The following is a 14021-nucleotide window of genomic DNA, read 5'->3' as shown; positions in this document are numbered from 1 at the left end:
AGCGCTCCTCCCCCAGGCCAGCTTCTCTCTGCTCCTTGGCGGCCATCTTCTCTGCAACGCATGGTGAACGCTGCTGGAAGCCTGGAAGGAAGCATCGTGGTCTGGGTCCCCCCGCATACCTCTCCTCCGCTGTGGCTCAGGTCTGTGTATGCAGCGCTGTGTCCTACCAGGCCCTGTGTCTGTGTAGTTGAGTGATCAGCGCTGTTAGTGCAGGAATTGTTATTTCTCTGCATTGTATGTGACTGTGCTAGCGCTGCTGCCTGTAACTTTATCTTCTCAAAACTGTCAGCTTTATTACTGTCCCTGTTCTTTCTGCTAAAGCCCTTGCAGTGCGGTGCTGCAGGGTGGTCTCTCGCCTATTTAATACTTAATTGGTGAGAGAGGTCACATACGTGGTGCCATCATGTCTGAAAGTGATTTTCCCCTCCGGCTACAGTGTACCACGTGCAAAGTACCGTTAGCGGAGGGGGAGGGTAGCGCGGAGGGCCTTTGCCGGCAGTGTTTGTCCATGGCGCGGCCTATTACGGTTACAGCACCGGTACAGGAGCCGCCCTGGGCTTGTTTCGCTCAGGCGTTAACAGCTTTAGTGGGCCAGTTAGCTCCGCAGCCCGCGTTTACTCCGATGGGTTTGTCCCAGCAGTCTGTGGTGTCGTCACCCATGCAGGGGTTCCCACGACAATTGGTGGTACCCCACAGTCTCCCTATTTCCCCGCTCCCGGGTTCTCAGGAGCCAGCGTGGGTTAACTCCCTGACGAGTTCTGTACAGCACTTGTCGGATGTGTTGCAAGGGGAGTCTGTGATGCGGCCTCATAAAAGGCCGGTGGCGTCTCTGTCCGCTCCTTATGAGGATGACGAAGGGACGTCTGATGATGGGGAGATTCTGGATCCTTACGATCAGGAACCTCTCCATACTAAGGACGCTGATGCTAAGTCCAAAGTATATATTCCTGGACTTATTCGGGCGGTCCGCACAGCCTTGGTGATTGAGGACGAAGTTCCCCCAGCGGCTAAATCTAAGTATGCCTTTTTCAAAGATGTGAAGGGCGATGCCACAGTCTTTCCTCTTTCGGGTCAGTTGGTGGACCATTTAGAGGAGGCGTGGAAACAACCTGGCAAAAGATACCAGCCGCAGAGACGCCTGGCGGTGGCTTATCCGTTCGCGGATAATTATTTTGCTAAGTGGGAATCCCCTCCACAGGTGGATTCTCACGTGACCCGTCTTGTCCGTAGTGCCACATTGCCGATGCCATCCATGTCCTCCCTTAAGGATGCTACGGACCGCAAGGTAGAAATCTGCCTGAAGTCCGCTTATTCCCTTGCAGGGGGGGCAGCATGGCCGGCTATGGCCATTTGCTTGGTTGCCAGAGCGATGGAGCGCTGGGCGGATTCATTAGAGGCTTCTTTTGAATCCGACTGTCCGGCCGAACAGGCGGAGTTGATTGGCAATCTCCGTGATTCAGCCACCTACATCAGCGAGGCGGCTCTAGACATTAGTACTCTGGTGTCTAGAATGTCTTCAGCAACGGTAGCTGCTCGTCGCACCTTGTGGCTGCGATCCTGGAAGGCGGACGCAGATTCCAAGAAAGGTCTGGAAGCGTTGCCGTTTACCGGAGAAGTTCTCTTCGGTCCGGATCTGGATAAGATTGTGGCCACGCTGGCGGCAGCCAAATCTGCTTGTCTCCCGTCGGCCGCTGCTCCTTCTGGTTCTGGACCATCGTCCTTTCTGTCATCTAGGGCCCAGGGCAGGCCCAAACCACAGTCGTTTCCTCGACAGGCTGGCCCTAAGAAATCGGTCAAGCCCCGGAAACAGGCATGGAGTACCAGACGTCCGGCCCCCAAGCCAGATGACAAGCCTGCGGCCTGACTGTCCGGGCCTCTCTTTGGGGGATCCCAGGGTGGGAGGCCGCCTGCTGCAGTTCTCCCGGTGTTGGTCGTTCACTACGACAGACACTTGGGTTCTGGAGGTGGTCTCCCACGGGTACGCCCTCTCCTTCCGGCACAGACCCCCGGCTCTATTCTTCTCCACGGGTCTACCATCAGACCGGAACAAGGCTACGGAGCTGCGGAAGGTATTGCACACTATGCTCCAGGCTGGAGTTATAGCGCCTGTTCCTTTCTCCCAGAGGGGCCAGGGTTTCTATTCAAATCTATTTTTGGTACAGAAACCCAATGGGTCATATCGTCCGATTCTCAACCTCAAAGCACTCAACAAGTCTTTGCGGGTCCCGAAGTTTCGGATGGAGACCCTACGGTCCATCATTCTGGCGCTGGAACCTGGGGACTACATGGTGTCATTGGACATACAGGACGCTTACCTGCATGTCCCTATTCTTTTGCGCCATCAAGAGTTCCTTCGGTTTGCAATCCGCAGCGACCACTTCCAGTTTCGGGCGTTACCTTTTGGCCTGGCGACAGTACCACGTGTTTTCACCAAGGTGATGGCGGTCATGGCGGCTTCTCTGCGGCTGCAAGGAGTCCGCATGTTGCCGTACTTGGACGACCTGTTATTGGTGGCAGGATCTCCAGAGCTCCTGTTACACCACTTGGACCTGACCATTGCACTGCTGCAACGGCACGGCTGGCTAATCAACTGGCAGAAGTCTACTCTAATCCCGTCTCGGAGGATTCTGCATCTTGGAGCTTTATTGGACTCGGGACAGCAAAGGATCTTCGTGACGGAGGACAAGATCTCTGCTTTACAGTCAAGGGTGCGCAGTTGTCTGCACAGCCGCCGGGTGTCCTTACACTCGGCGATGAGGTTACTGGGCTCCATGGTGTCGGTGTTCGACATGGTGGAATACGCCCAGTTTCACTCCAGAACTCTGCAGCACCTGATCCTGTCCAAGTGGAACGGGCTGCCTCAGTCTCTGAAGTTCCAGACGATTGTGCTCACCCCGGAGGTTCGCCTGTCCCTTGCGTGGTGGTTAAAGACGACCCACCTCAACAAGGGACGTCCGTTCTGGGTTCCAAATTGGGTCCTGTTGACAACGGACGCCAGTCTTCGGGGCTGGGGAGCAGTTTCGGGTCCACACTTGTTCCAGGGCAGGTGGACGCCGACAGAAGCGTAGCTTCCAATAAATATCTTGGAACTCTGTGCGGTCTTCAATGCTCTCCTGCAGGCACAGCGGTTTCTCCAGGGTCACCCGGTGCAGGTCCAGTCGGACAACGCTACCACCGTGGCCTACATAAACAGGTAAGGAGGAACTCGCAGTCGGGCGGCTCTCGTAGGCTCTCTCGGATCCTGGTTTGGGCGGAGCGCAATCTTCCGGCCATATCAGCGGTCTTCATCCCGGGAGTGCTAAATTGGGAGGCGGACTTTCTAAGTCGCCAGGACGTTCATCCAGGGGAATGGTCCCTGCACCCGGACGTTTTTCAACTACTGGTGGACAGGTGGGGTCTTCCAGAAATCGACCTCATGGCGTCCCGGCACAACAACAAGTTGCCGGTGTACCGGTCTCGCACAAGAGACGAAGGGGCGTCTCTGGTGGATGCTCTGTCTGTCCGATGGATGTTCCGGTGCGCATACCTGTTCCCTCCGGTCTCCCTTCTTCCACAGGTAATCCGGAAATTCAAACAGGAAGGAGGGACGCTCCTGTTGATAGCTCCCGCGTGGCCCAGACGGCACTGGTTCTCAGACCTTCAGGGTCTGTCCGTGGACAGTCCTCTGTGGTTGCCGCTACGACCGGACCTTCTGTCTCAGGGTCCTTGCCTTCACCCAGACCTGACTCGGCTGTCTTTGACGGCGTGGCTGTTGAGACGGCCATGCTGAGGCCCCGGGGGTTTTCCAGCTCTGTGGTGCGTACCATGTTACGAGCTCGGAAACCGTCTTCCGCGAGGATATACCATCGCGTGTGGCATACGTTCTTCCAGTGGTGTCGACCGAGAGGTTATGCACCGCGGGAGTTTCGTCTGTCTCGGATTCTCGCCTTCCTGCAAGCGGGACTAGATCATGGGCTTCGCCTTGCTTCTTTGAAGGTACAGGTTTCGGCCCTATCTGTCTGGTTTCACCGTAGGATTGCTACAATCCCGGATGTGCGCACCTTTATGCAGGGTGTTCTGCGCATTCAGCCGCCCTTTGTTCCACCTGTGGCGCCTTGGGATTTGGCTGTGGTCCTGAGGGCTCTCCAAGGACCGCCGTTTGAACCACTGGGCTCAGTGGATCTTAAATGGCTAACAGCTAAGACTGTTTTCCTTCTGGCCATTGCTTCGGCCAGACGTGTTTCTGAGTTAGGGGCTCTTTCTTGTAGACCCCCTTTCTTGGTTTTTCATGGGAACAGGGCAGTGCTCCGCACTCGGCCCGAGTTTCTTCCCAAAGTTGTTTCCCAGTTTCATGTTAACGAGGAAATAGTTGTTCCGGCCTTTAACTCACCGGGTCTTTCCGTGGGTGAGGCCTCTTTGGATGTTGTGCGGGCCTTAAGGACTTATGTTGACCGCACTTCTTCGTTTAGGAAGTCGGACGCTTTGTTTGTCCTCTATGGCTTCCGTAAAAAGGGTTGGCCTGCTTCAAAGCAAACTTTGGCAGCCTGGATCCGTATGGCTATTTCTGAAGCTTATCTTCATGAAGGCCTACCGGTCCCTCCTTCTCTGAAGGCTCATTCCACTAGGTCTGTGGGTCCTTTGGGCAGCTCGACGTGGTGCAAGGCTGCTACGTGGTCCTCTGTCCATACCTTCGTGAGGTATTACAGGTTTGACACCTTCGCCTCTCAGGATGCTTCCTTCGGGCGGCGGATTCTCGTTTCTGCACAGGAGCGTCCCCACCCTTAAAGGATACTGCTTTGGGACATCCCCAAGGTATCCTGTGGATACCCTATGGACCCTGAAGTAGAAAATATGAGATATGGTAAGAACTTACCCTTGTTATCTCTATTTCTACGAAGTCCATAGGGTTCCACAGGACTCCCGCCCTGTCGCACCTGTGCTGCAGATGGGCTTTGCTCTGGTCACCGGTTTTCCGTCTCCCTCTGGTGAGAATGTGATTCTTGTATGTGTCCAGATCTTTGTTCTCTCTCTTCCTTCTCCTCCTCCGGCCTATGGCTTGGTAACTAACTGAGGTGCCTTGGCCCGGGGGCGGGGTATAGGAGGGGGACCTAGTGCATCCTGGGAGGCTGAAAGCTTAACTCTTTGGTGCCCTGCGACTGACGTCACACCTAAACCCCAAGGTATCCTGTGGAACCCTATGGACTTCGTAGAAATAGAGATAACAAGGGTAAGTTCTTACCATATCTCTTATTATATGCTATTTAACTTTTCAAGTGTTATGAAATTCCCTGGTATGAGTTTTTGTAATGAAAGTAATGTTAAGTGCTTGTAACACCTTTTACTCATTCAAGTAAGCAACAAGTCACTGGTCTATGCTGCATTACTTAAGGGGTCTTTTACGATTCTTACATAAATATCTGCGGCAGAAGTTTGGAAGTTCATTTTGTGTTTGCCCTCTTATGTCATCCTGCTTTGAGGGACTTGAATGTTGCTGCTGATGTGGTGTTGAACTGAGAGAAGTCTTCAAGCACTGATAGTTGCTTACATTTTAAAATAAATACATTTACTCTAAAGTAGATATAATAAAATAGCAGACAATACTTAAACTGCCTGTGTCAACATTTTAATGATAGTCAGTGATTTTAAATATAGTATAACTTCTAGAATATAAAACAATGCCTTTATCTTGCGCTACAATAATGCAGCACCTCAAGTAGCTCCCCTGTTAGTGGGAACAATAAATAACAGAAATAACAAAAAACACTTAGAGGGCGCACCAAGCACATAAAAGTCTTTTAGCTGAAGACAAGAGCTTAAACACTATATTGTAGCGACGGGAGGAAGATCCAATCGGGAATGTCAAATGCTGGGCACTGATGAAAATGTTCCTTTCTTTGAGAAACCTGCAGATTTTTCTCAACAATGGCTCTAAAAAAAGACCCTCTCACCAAAGAACAGCCAGAAAATTTGGCCAATAAGGCCTCGCATTAGAATCAATCCAAAAATTATTTTTCAGAAATTTTTATTCAAATTAATTTGACAGAAATTTAACCAATATTACTTCATTACTACAAAATTGCTTACATCAGTAATGATCCAATGCCACAGTTTGGGAGAAATAAGTATCCTGCTTCTACCCACACAGGGGTTAGATCTTTTTTTAGCAGGTTCCTCCATTAGGGCAATCTGATTCCACAGATTAACACCCTACGCGTTTCATCCGTGAGGACTTCATCAGGGATAAACAATTCAGAATAAATGCTGTAACCAATCCTGATTATAAATTGGTTAAAAGAATATACTTATGTCAATTGGGACCAGAACAAATGATGTAACTAATCCTGATAGTAAGTTGGACAGGATGAGATCCTTGTACCAATTAGGACTTTAAAGTGATCTAAATTCACTTCTGTGATGAGCTCTTATCTGTTCCCAGGGTAAGGCTGCAGTCTAACCTCTATTGATAAAATACGCAATATCAATCTAAACAATAATGTAAAACAGATGAAGATTAATAAGAAAACGTAAGATTTTACTGGCAACATGACATTAAGCAATAATGAATATAATAATGTTAGGACCATTCATATAACCCAACAATCTTAACAATTTGGCAAACGGCTTTCAGTGCTTATTTGTTTAGGAACTTTGTTAGAGACTTTCTGATTTGTCTATACGATGGTCCATGAAATACAGTGACTTTACAAGCAATATCTCGAAATAGCTTTTACACAGTAATCTCCGTGCTGTAGATTTGCTGCAGGAGAAATAGTGCGTTTGTATATCAGCTTGTTCATTAGGTGGAATGTAAATACGCTAGGTGATGCTTTGTATAATAATCCAATCTGAACATTCAGAATGACAGACAACTGAAACTTATTTGCGTATCTTTAATAATTTGCTTGTACTACCCTTGAGCTGGGTACACACTATACGATATGTGACTATGCGACATTGCAATGTAACGATAAGCTGTACGCACGGTCCAGTGTACAACGGTCCAATGTGTCGGTACATGCTGCATGTAACTGCACCGCGTAGTTCATGCATCATCCCATTTGCTGTGATGAACGACTGATTGGACGTACACACTATACAATATGTACGATGTGTCATTCCTCATACACCTAGCCTCAATGCACTATGTGGTGCGAGGCACAAGGTCCTGTGCAACTTTTTTGTCTTTCACTCAAAAATGCATCTCAGAAAATGATCATAAAGCTCTTTTAAATTGTAGCGAAGTTTAATTGCGCTATGTTTCAAAGCTATGTCGACATTTATTGTACCTTTGATATGTCAGTGTTTTGTTATTTTGTATCCTCTACTGTGCTGCGGAACTATGTGGTAACTGCATCCCCAAAATGTCAGCTTCTGGCTGGTTGCTTTTATAACCGTTAGTGTTCGGTGAATCCCCAATGGTACATTATCATTTCAGGTAAAGAATGCTTTATGTAGGATTTTAAAGTGAATTTCAAATATTAGAAACTAAATTGTCGGTTCATCTTCACACATGCTTTCATGCACAGGAAAGTTTCAGTTAATGGAACGCATTCTTCCATGTTGCTAAGCCACCTGTCACATAGCCTCTAGGTCCAAACATGAGACAGTATTTGTAGGAGGTACAGAATGTAATCAGAGAGTTGATGATGCAGTGAACAATCCAAAACACATTGTTTATCGTTGTCAGTATATGGATTGTTTTGTTAACATAACTTGGAGGTGAGGAAACAACAAAATTATCACATTAGATATTGTACTTTTCACTGAAAGCATGTAAGATTGTAAAGCCCTCATGTCTGGGTGTTCATAGAAAAAATTCAGCCCCCACACATATCGTGTTAAATATGATGGGTGATCAATCAAAGGTAGGAAATGGCAGTATGAGAAGAAAAGTTTTAATTGGCGTGAACCATGCACTATCGAAATATAACATTCAATTATCTTAAATAGTAGTAGCTTAGCTGAATGGATATGTTGTAGTGCAACCAGGTGAATCTATAGGCTACAAGCCTGTTCTAAATAAGTGTTTGTATAGACATCATTGCCACCAATCCAGTTCATGGTGTAGTTTTTCTACAAGGCAATATTAGCAGGGCACTGCCCCTGCCCTTTTTGTAAAAGGAAAAATGCCCCCTGCACTTTTAGGGAGCGCCATGCTGATTGCATAATCAATGCCGATCTGCACATTCCCCCTGAATGCGGCCGTTACCCACATTCTCCGGGCAGGCATTCTACACCACGCCAGTAAACAGGCTAAGTCCCCCCGCGGCACGGGGCACTTGGCAGAGAGACCGTCACAGTCTTCTGTGAGCAGGTGCTCAGGACACGTCTGACTGCAGCAGAGACCCTGCTTATCACACACTTGCTTCCCTGTGTTTTTAGCTTGCACTCCTCTGTGGTGGCCAGTGTTTTTCTCTCCCCCCACAGAAGGCTTCACACAGGCCTGTCCAGTTACTTTGCGGAGCACTGAACTACAGTGAATGGGCATGTGTTGTGGTGTGATCGCAACTGGAGAGGACTTAGAGATATGTGAGTGGTCTGGTTGGGGATGTAGTTATTATACCTACATGCAGCATCCCAGCTGAAGAAATCCCGGCACCGGAATGCCACTACCCGGCTACAAGACCGGCGCCAGAATCCCGACAGTAGGTGACATCACGACAGCCAGGATGCCGAACATAAATATAGTGGTGCTGGTTAGGACTTATCTGCGAGGGGGAGGGCTAGGTTTAGGTGTCAGGGAAGGGGGGTTATGCTAGGGGAGGTCAGGGTTAGGTACCCACCTGGGGGGGGTTAGGTTTAGGCACCAAGGGGGGAGGGTTAGTGTTAAGATGTAAAAACAGATGGTTAAGGGAACAAGGGGGGAGGGTGAGTATACTTACCTGACCCTTGTCTGGATCCTGAGCATCGGAATGGCTCTGTCGGTATATTGACAGCAGGCATCCCGACTGCCGGGATTTCATACCCATTCCCTCAGGTTGGCATTACAGGGGTATACTGTATGTTGTGGTTTTGTGGCATGTGGAGAGGACTGTCGGGCACTGAAGAGGCATGTGAGTTGGTCTGAGACACATTGAAGGGGTTCAGTGGGAAAGCTTTCATATTACTTAGAATATTATGCTGCACATTAGTGCCCACAATTTGATATGGCTCAGCATTGTAACAATGCATTGCACCCAATAAAATCCTACAGTAAGCAGTACATGGCGTATCAATAGTTTGCAGCTAAAGCATAGTTCTTGATTCTTGGTAAATTCCACTTTAAAATAACAGCAAATATATGAAAAGGGGCAGGACAGAACTTTTACAAACTGACTTGTTGAAAACGTGGCTGCCTATGACATTACTAAGCTGTCCAATATGATTTATTGTACATTTAGGCGATAATGGCAGTTTGTACACATGATGTGTGAGTGGAGGGGAAAGTTGCATTAGTAAATGTCAATTAGCAGCAGGTGTGTAAACGGGAGAGCAACATTGTTGTTCTTGATTGTGAAAATAATAAGTTTAGAAGCTCCAAGTGTTGGCAGGTAGAGGTGTTAAAGAGCAAATGCAGGACACAGAGATACGCAAGGCAGTGTGTATCCGCATCTCTGTATTAAACTGCTGGATTAAGGCATCTCACAGTACACTGTGCTTAGCCGCTAGACACCAAAGAGCAGAGATAAAAGTTGCACAAGTTGATTATGGAAGGATAGGACAAATGTGGAGTAGTTTTGGATGATTCACTCGCACACAGGCACAAACTCCTCCAAATTAGAGCCCTATCAGAGCTGGGTACGTCAGTGGAGCATATAAGCAGGTGTAGTGCAAGGTAACACCCATAATAGGGATGACCAATTTAGCAGCATTTAGGAGAGAGTCGACAACTTTGCCACTGAAACGTGTCGAGACCTGTAATACTACAGATTTTTTCACATGGTTGTGTGGCACAGAGATTATATGCAGCCGCAGAGATCTATAATAATGAGAGGAACAAGTCACCCCCATGCAAGGAGAAACGACACTTTATGTAGTCAGTGCTGTATACAGTAAACTGATCAGTTGCTACTTACCGTTACCACCAGAGTTTTGGGGCTGGAGAAGTACTCAGGTGTGAAATAAATTATTTGATCTATATGGTCAGTGGCTGAGAGGACAGAATGCCCCTGATGTAAGATCAATGGTCAGAGGGGGTCAATACATAACAGGAGGGTTGGGTATTGGTCTCCATCTTGCATGCACTTATCCTTCATGCGTTAGTCATTATAGACAGTCTCCAGCCTGGTGGAATATCTAGATGGTAATAAGTTTGGGGAGAGACTTGAGAAACTTTGTTAAAAGGTGGCCATGTCCTTGGTCCACCCACCAGAAGCCCAACCATCATTTTTTTAATGTAAGATCTTATTATTCCTAGAAAAAAATAGAATGTCAATTAAGTTTTTCAGAAACCGAATATCTTATACCCGAAGTCATTAACATTGTATGTACTTTCTCATTGATGGCCTTTTCTTTACAAAAACCATATTAAATTTACTAATTGGTATTCATAACAAATCAAAAACTGATTCCGCACTGGTACTAATCTGCACTGTGATAAATTAAGAGTTTGTATTTTATAAGCAAAACAATTTAAACATGAGCAGATAGATGGAAACTGATTAATAGAGTTTCACGGTTCTGTTCATCTTGATAAAATGTATTGATAGCCAGAATATGCACTTACAGAGTATGTACCATACTGCTTAAGTCCTGCCTAATTTTTTCCCTCCCTCTTGACAGAGTTACTATCTCAATTATCAGGAGTGAGGCGCTCAACGGGTGGTCAGCTCAACTCTTCGGGCCCTTCTGCCTCTCAACTGCAGCAGCTGCAGATGCAGTTACAATTAGAGAGGCAGCAGGCGCAGGCAGCGCGGCAGCAACTAGAAACGGCACGTAACGCAACTAGACGCAACAATGCAAGTAGTGTTACCACCACCATAACCCAATCAACAGCAGCAACCAACACATCCAACACGGAAAACAATCAACAATCTATACAGAACTCACAGTTTCTGCTCACAAGGTAAGTCTTATTATCCAGATGATATGTGCATTGGGTGTGTTTTCAAAGTGAATTCTTTTCCCAGTTCAGTAAATCATGACTGGTCTAGTACAATAAGGGACCACCTCTTATCAACCACTGCATTCTGGAAGTAAAACGGGACATTTTGTATCAACTTTTTAAAGGTTGGTTTCTAACCACAAAATGGCAATGTACCTAGAACTTTCTGTTCAGGCTCTAGGCCAAGTAATCTGTTTACCCTGTGCATCTAACAGCTATATAATTCCCTCCACTTTAGAGTTGGCAGGTAATAGCCAGGTTACGAGTCTTAGCTGGATGATCCCCAAGCAGAGTAGCTGTCTTTGTAAGTGGAAGAGGAATACCCACTGAACTGCATTTGTTTTTTTTCCATGAATAACTCTAAATGTAAGATTTTGACTTCAGACTATAAAACTGTTCTCCTGTAAGAAAAAATTCTCATCAACCCATACTGTTATACAAAAATCAGTGATGTACCATTATCTCCTATACAGTGTCTTGGTATTTTTTTCCATGATCTATTTCCTTTACTTCAAATATGTTTTCCTGCACATTTTCTTCTGTATAATACAAATGTTGTAAATGTTGTCCTTTGTTCTGTGCATTTTTAGAGTACACTGGGTATGATGCCCATTATCAAGATGCTAGTAGAGACCAATATGAAATAATTGTCAGTAATGTTACAGTCCAGATTTTATTATTCGGTTCACTCATTTAATAACTTTGTTATACTTTTGCCTTTTTGCAGATTGAATGACCCCAAGATGACAGAAGCTGAGCGACAGTCATTAGAAAGTGAAAGGGCCGATCGTAGCCTATTTGTCCAGGAGCTGCTGCTTTCTACATTGATGCAGGAAGAGAGCTCCTCTTCAGATGAGGACGAGCGGGGGGAAATAGCTGATTTTGGGGCAATGGGTTGTGTAGATATAATGCCTTTAGATGTTGCTTTACAAAACTTAAATCTAAATGAGAGCAATAAAGGAAATGAGCCTCCGCCACCTCCTCTTTGATGACATCCCCCTTTGCAGACAATGTCCTCTGTGCTGTAACTGCCAATGAAAGTGGACAAACAACTATCTTTGGGTTTGTTTTGGTGATTGTAATTTCCGGTCTGTCACTCTTGTTACATTGTGTACATTCAAAAAAGAAAAAAAATGTAAAAAAATTGAAAAAATAGACAGAGGCAAATATATATGACAAAATCACTTAACTAATTTTTACTTCTAGCAGATATACATAGGTAGCAGTGCCAGAGGCAGCCGTCTGCTTCCTGTACCTTGACGTAAACAAAAATAAAGCTCTCCTAATCTCCCACATTCAAACTGAAGAGGAAAACTAAAGTATATGAAAAAAATCTCTAATGAAGCTGCTGTGTGTATTTATGAATATTAATTAATAAAAACTGCTTGGATGGTTTACCATAACTACTGCATGAGGTTTTTTGCAGCGTGCATGAGGTTTTAGTGACGTCATTAAGAAAAAAAATAAACAGTCTTAATTTTTAAGATTGTTAAACTGTAAATCCCAAAGCTTTCCTAAACATTATTCAAAAGGTTACAGCACCTGACGACATTCAAGTTGAACCTGGATCAGTGGGTTATAGCCATGGATCTTTTGAATAATGTGTATCTAATTATTTCATGTGAGTTCAATGCAAGGTTCTGCAGTGGCATTAACTGTGTGTCTGCTTGCTCAGTAGGTACAGTACAGTGTCTATCTTGCTCTAAAATGTCATTTTACAGTCAAAGCAAATGTATGTTTAATAAGTAATTTATTTTAAAAATCTTATAGATTTGTTGATTTCTTTTTGCTAAGTAAACCAATTAGTCTTAATTTGGATGGCAGTATTCTGTTCACTTCTAAGCATTTTATATAATTTAAATTGGTCTGAGCAATTCATATGTTCTCCATCATATGTATGAAATGCAGATATGCAAAAGAATAAGCTTTTCCTTGCTAAGCAACTTGTTTGGTTTTTACTTTACACACAAAAAATGGAATATTCATAGAAAATAATTCCATCTACGAGTTGCTTTTCTCCTACAAAATATTTGTTAATCTTTAAGTGACATTACAGTCAGGCCACTGTCAGAAATTGCAATGTTTGTGATCCCTCAAACCAACTTTGTTCTATGTTTAAAGGGTTTTTTTTTTTGGTTTTTTTTATTCGTGTTTTTTTTCTTAATTTTTTTTATGTGGTTGTTTATATATATATATATTTGAAAAAAAAGTTTTCAGTTGTTGACTTTGTTTTATCCAGGTGTAGGCTGATTCCTTTAAATGCTGTTTAAAACAAGTTAGCCCAGATTATGTTGTTGTAGTTTTAAAAAAAAGCCTTTTCACATTCTTAATCATTTTCGGAGTTCTCTTATTTATGTATTTGCTTCATAGTTTGCAGAGACTTGTCCGCAAAAGGAGAGCTTGAGGATTTTCCCCCCAGACTTTGTCACTATATTATACATAATTGCTAATGTTAGCACTTTTTTATTTATTGTTACTTTGATTGTTCTTTCGGCATACAAGTAAAAGCCTTTGATTAAAATCATGCCACCTACATGCCTATACTATTAATCCTATATGTAAAAATATGTACAGTGTTCTTTTTGTGCATAGACTTTCATAAAGGGCCCGACACAGTGGGTAGCAGTTTTCTTTCTTTTTTTGTTTTGTTTTGCAATGTAAAGTTAGTATATAAAGAAAATAAAAAGAGAAGTACGCACAGCTTTCTGATGAATCGACAAATTTACTATGACTTGATCATGTCTTCATTTGATCCTCTTTCCTTTCCATCACTTAATTTGGCATCTCTCTGTTTTTGCATCATCACATTGTTTTTGATCGTAAAAACAGTGGTGTGTTGTAAACCACGATTACACTGGGATTGTTGGTGCTTGTTCCTCTTAATTATTCACCATGATTCCAACCTATTGTATTTCTGCACACTCTAGCACTTGAATGTTGTATCCCATCCCATGTGAGG

General features: G+C 44.8%; 1 protein-coding gene across 2 annotated transcripts in view; it reads left to right on the top strand.

Moving 5' to 3' along the window:
* Positions 1–13775, top strand: part of KCMF1 (potassium channel modulatory factor 1) — a 99481-nt gene extending 85706 nt beyond the window's left edge. For both annotated transcript variants that reach the window (XM_088469371.1, XM_088469373.1), the window contains exons 6-7: positions 10741–11023; positions 11790–13775. In XM_088469371.1, the coding sequence (XP_088325497.1) occupies positions 10741–11023; positions 11790–12051 (545 nt within the window). In that variant the 3' untranslated portion in view covers positions 12052–13775. The remainder of the gene's footprint in view (positions 1–10740; positions 11024–11789) is intronic.
* Positions 13776–14021: the final 246 nt, after the last annotated feature.

Source organism: Taudactylus pleione, unplaced genomic scaffold, assembly GCF_031769625.1.
Source record: "Taudactylus pleione unplaced genomic scaffold, aTauple2 ptg000091l, whole genome shotgun sequence".
Taxonomy (NCBI): Eukaryota; Metazoa; Chordata; class Amphibia; order Anura; family Myobatrachidae; genus Taudactylus; species Taudactylus pleione.
This window is presented reverse-complemented; position numbering and strand designations above follow the sequence as displayed.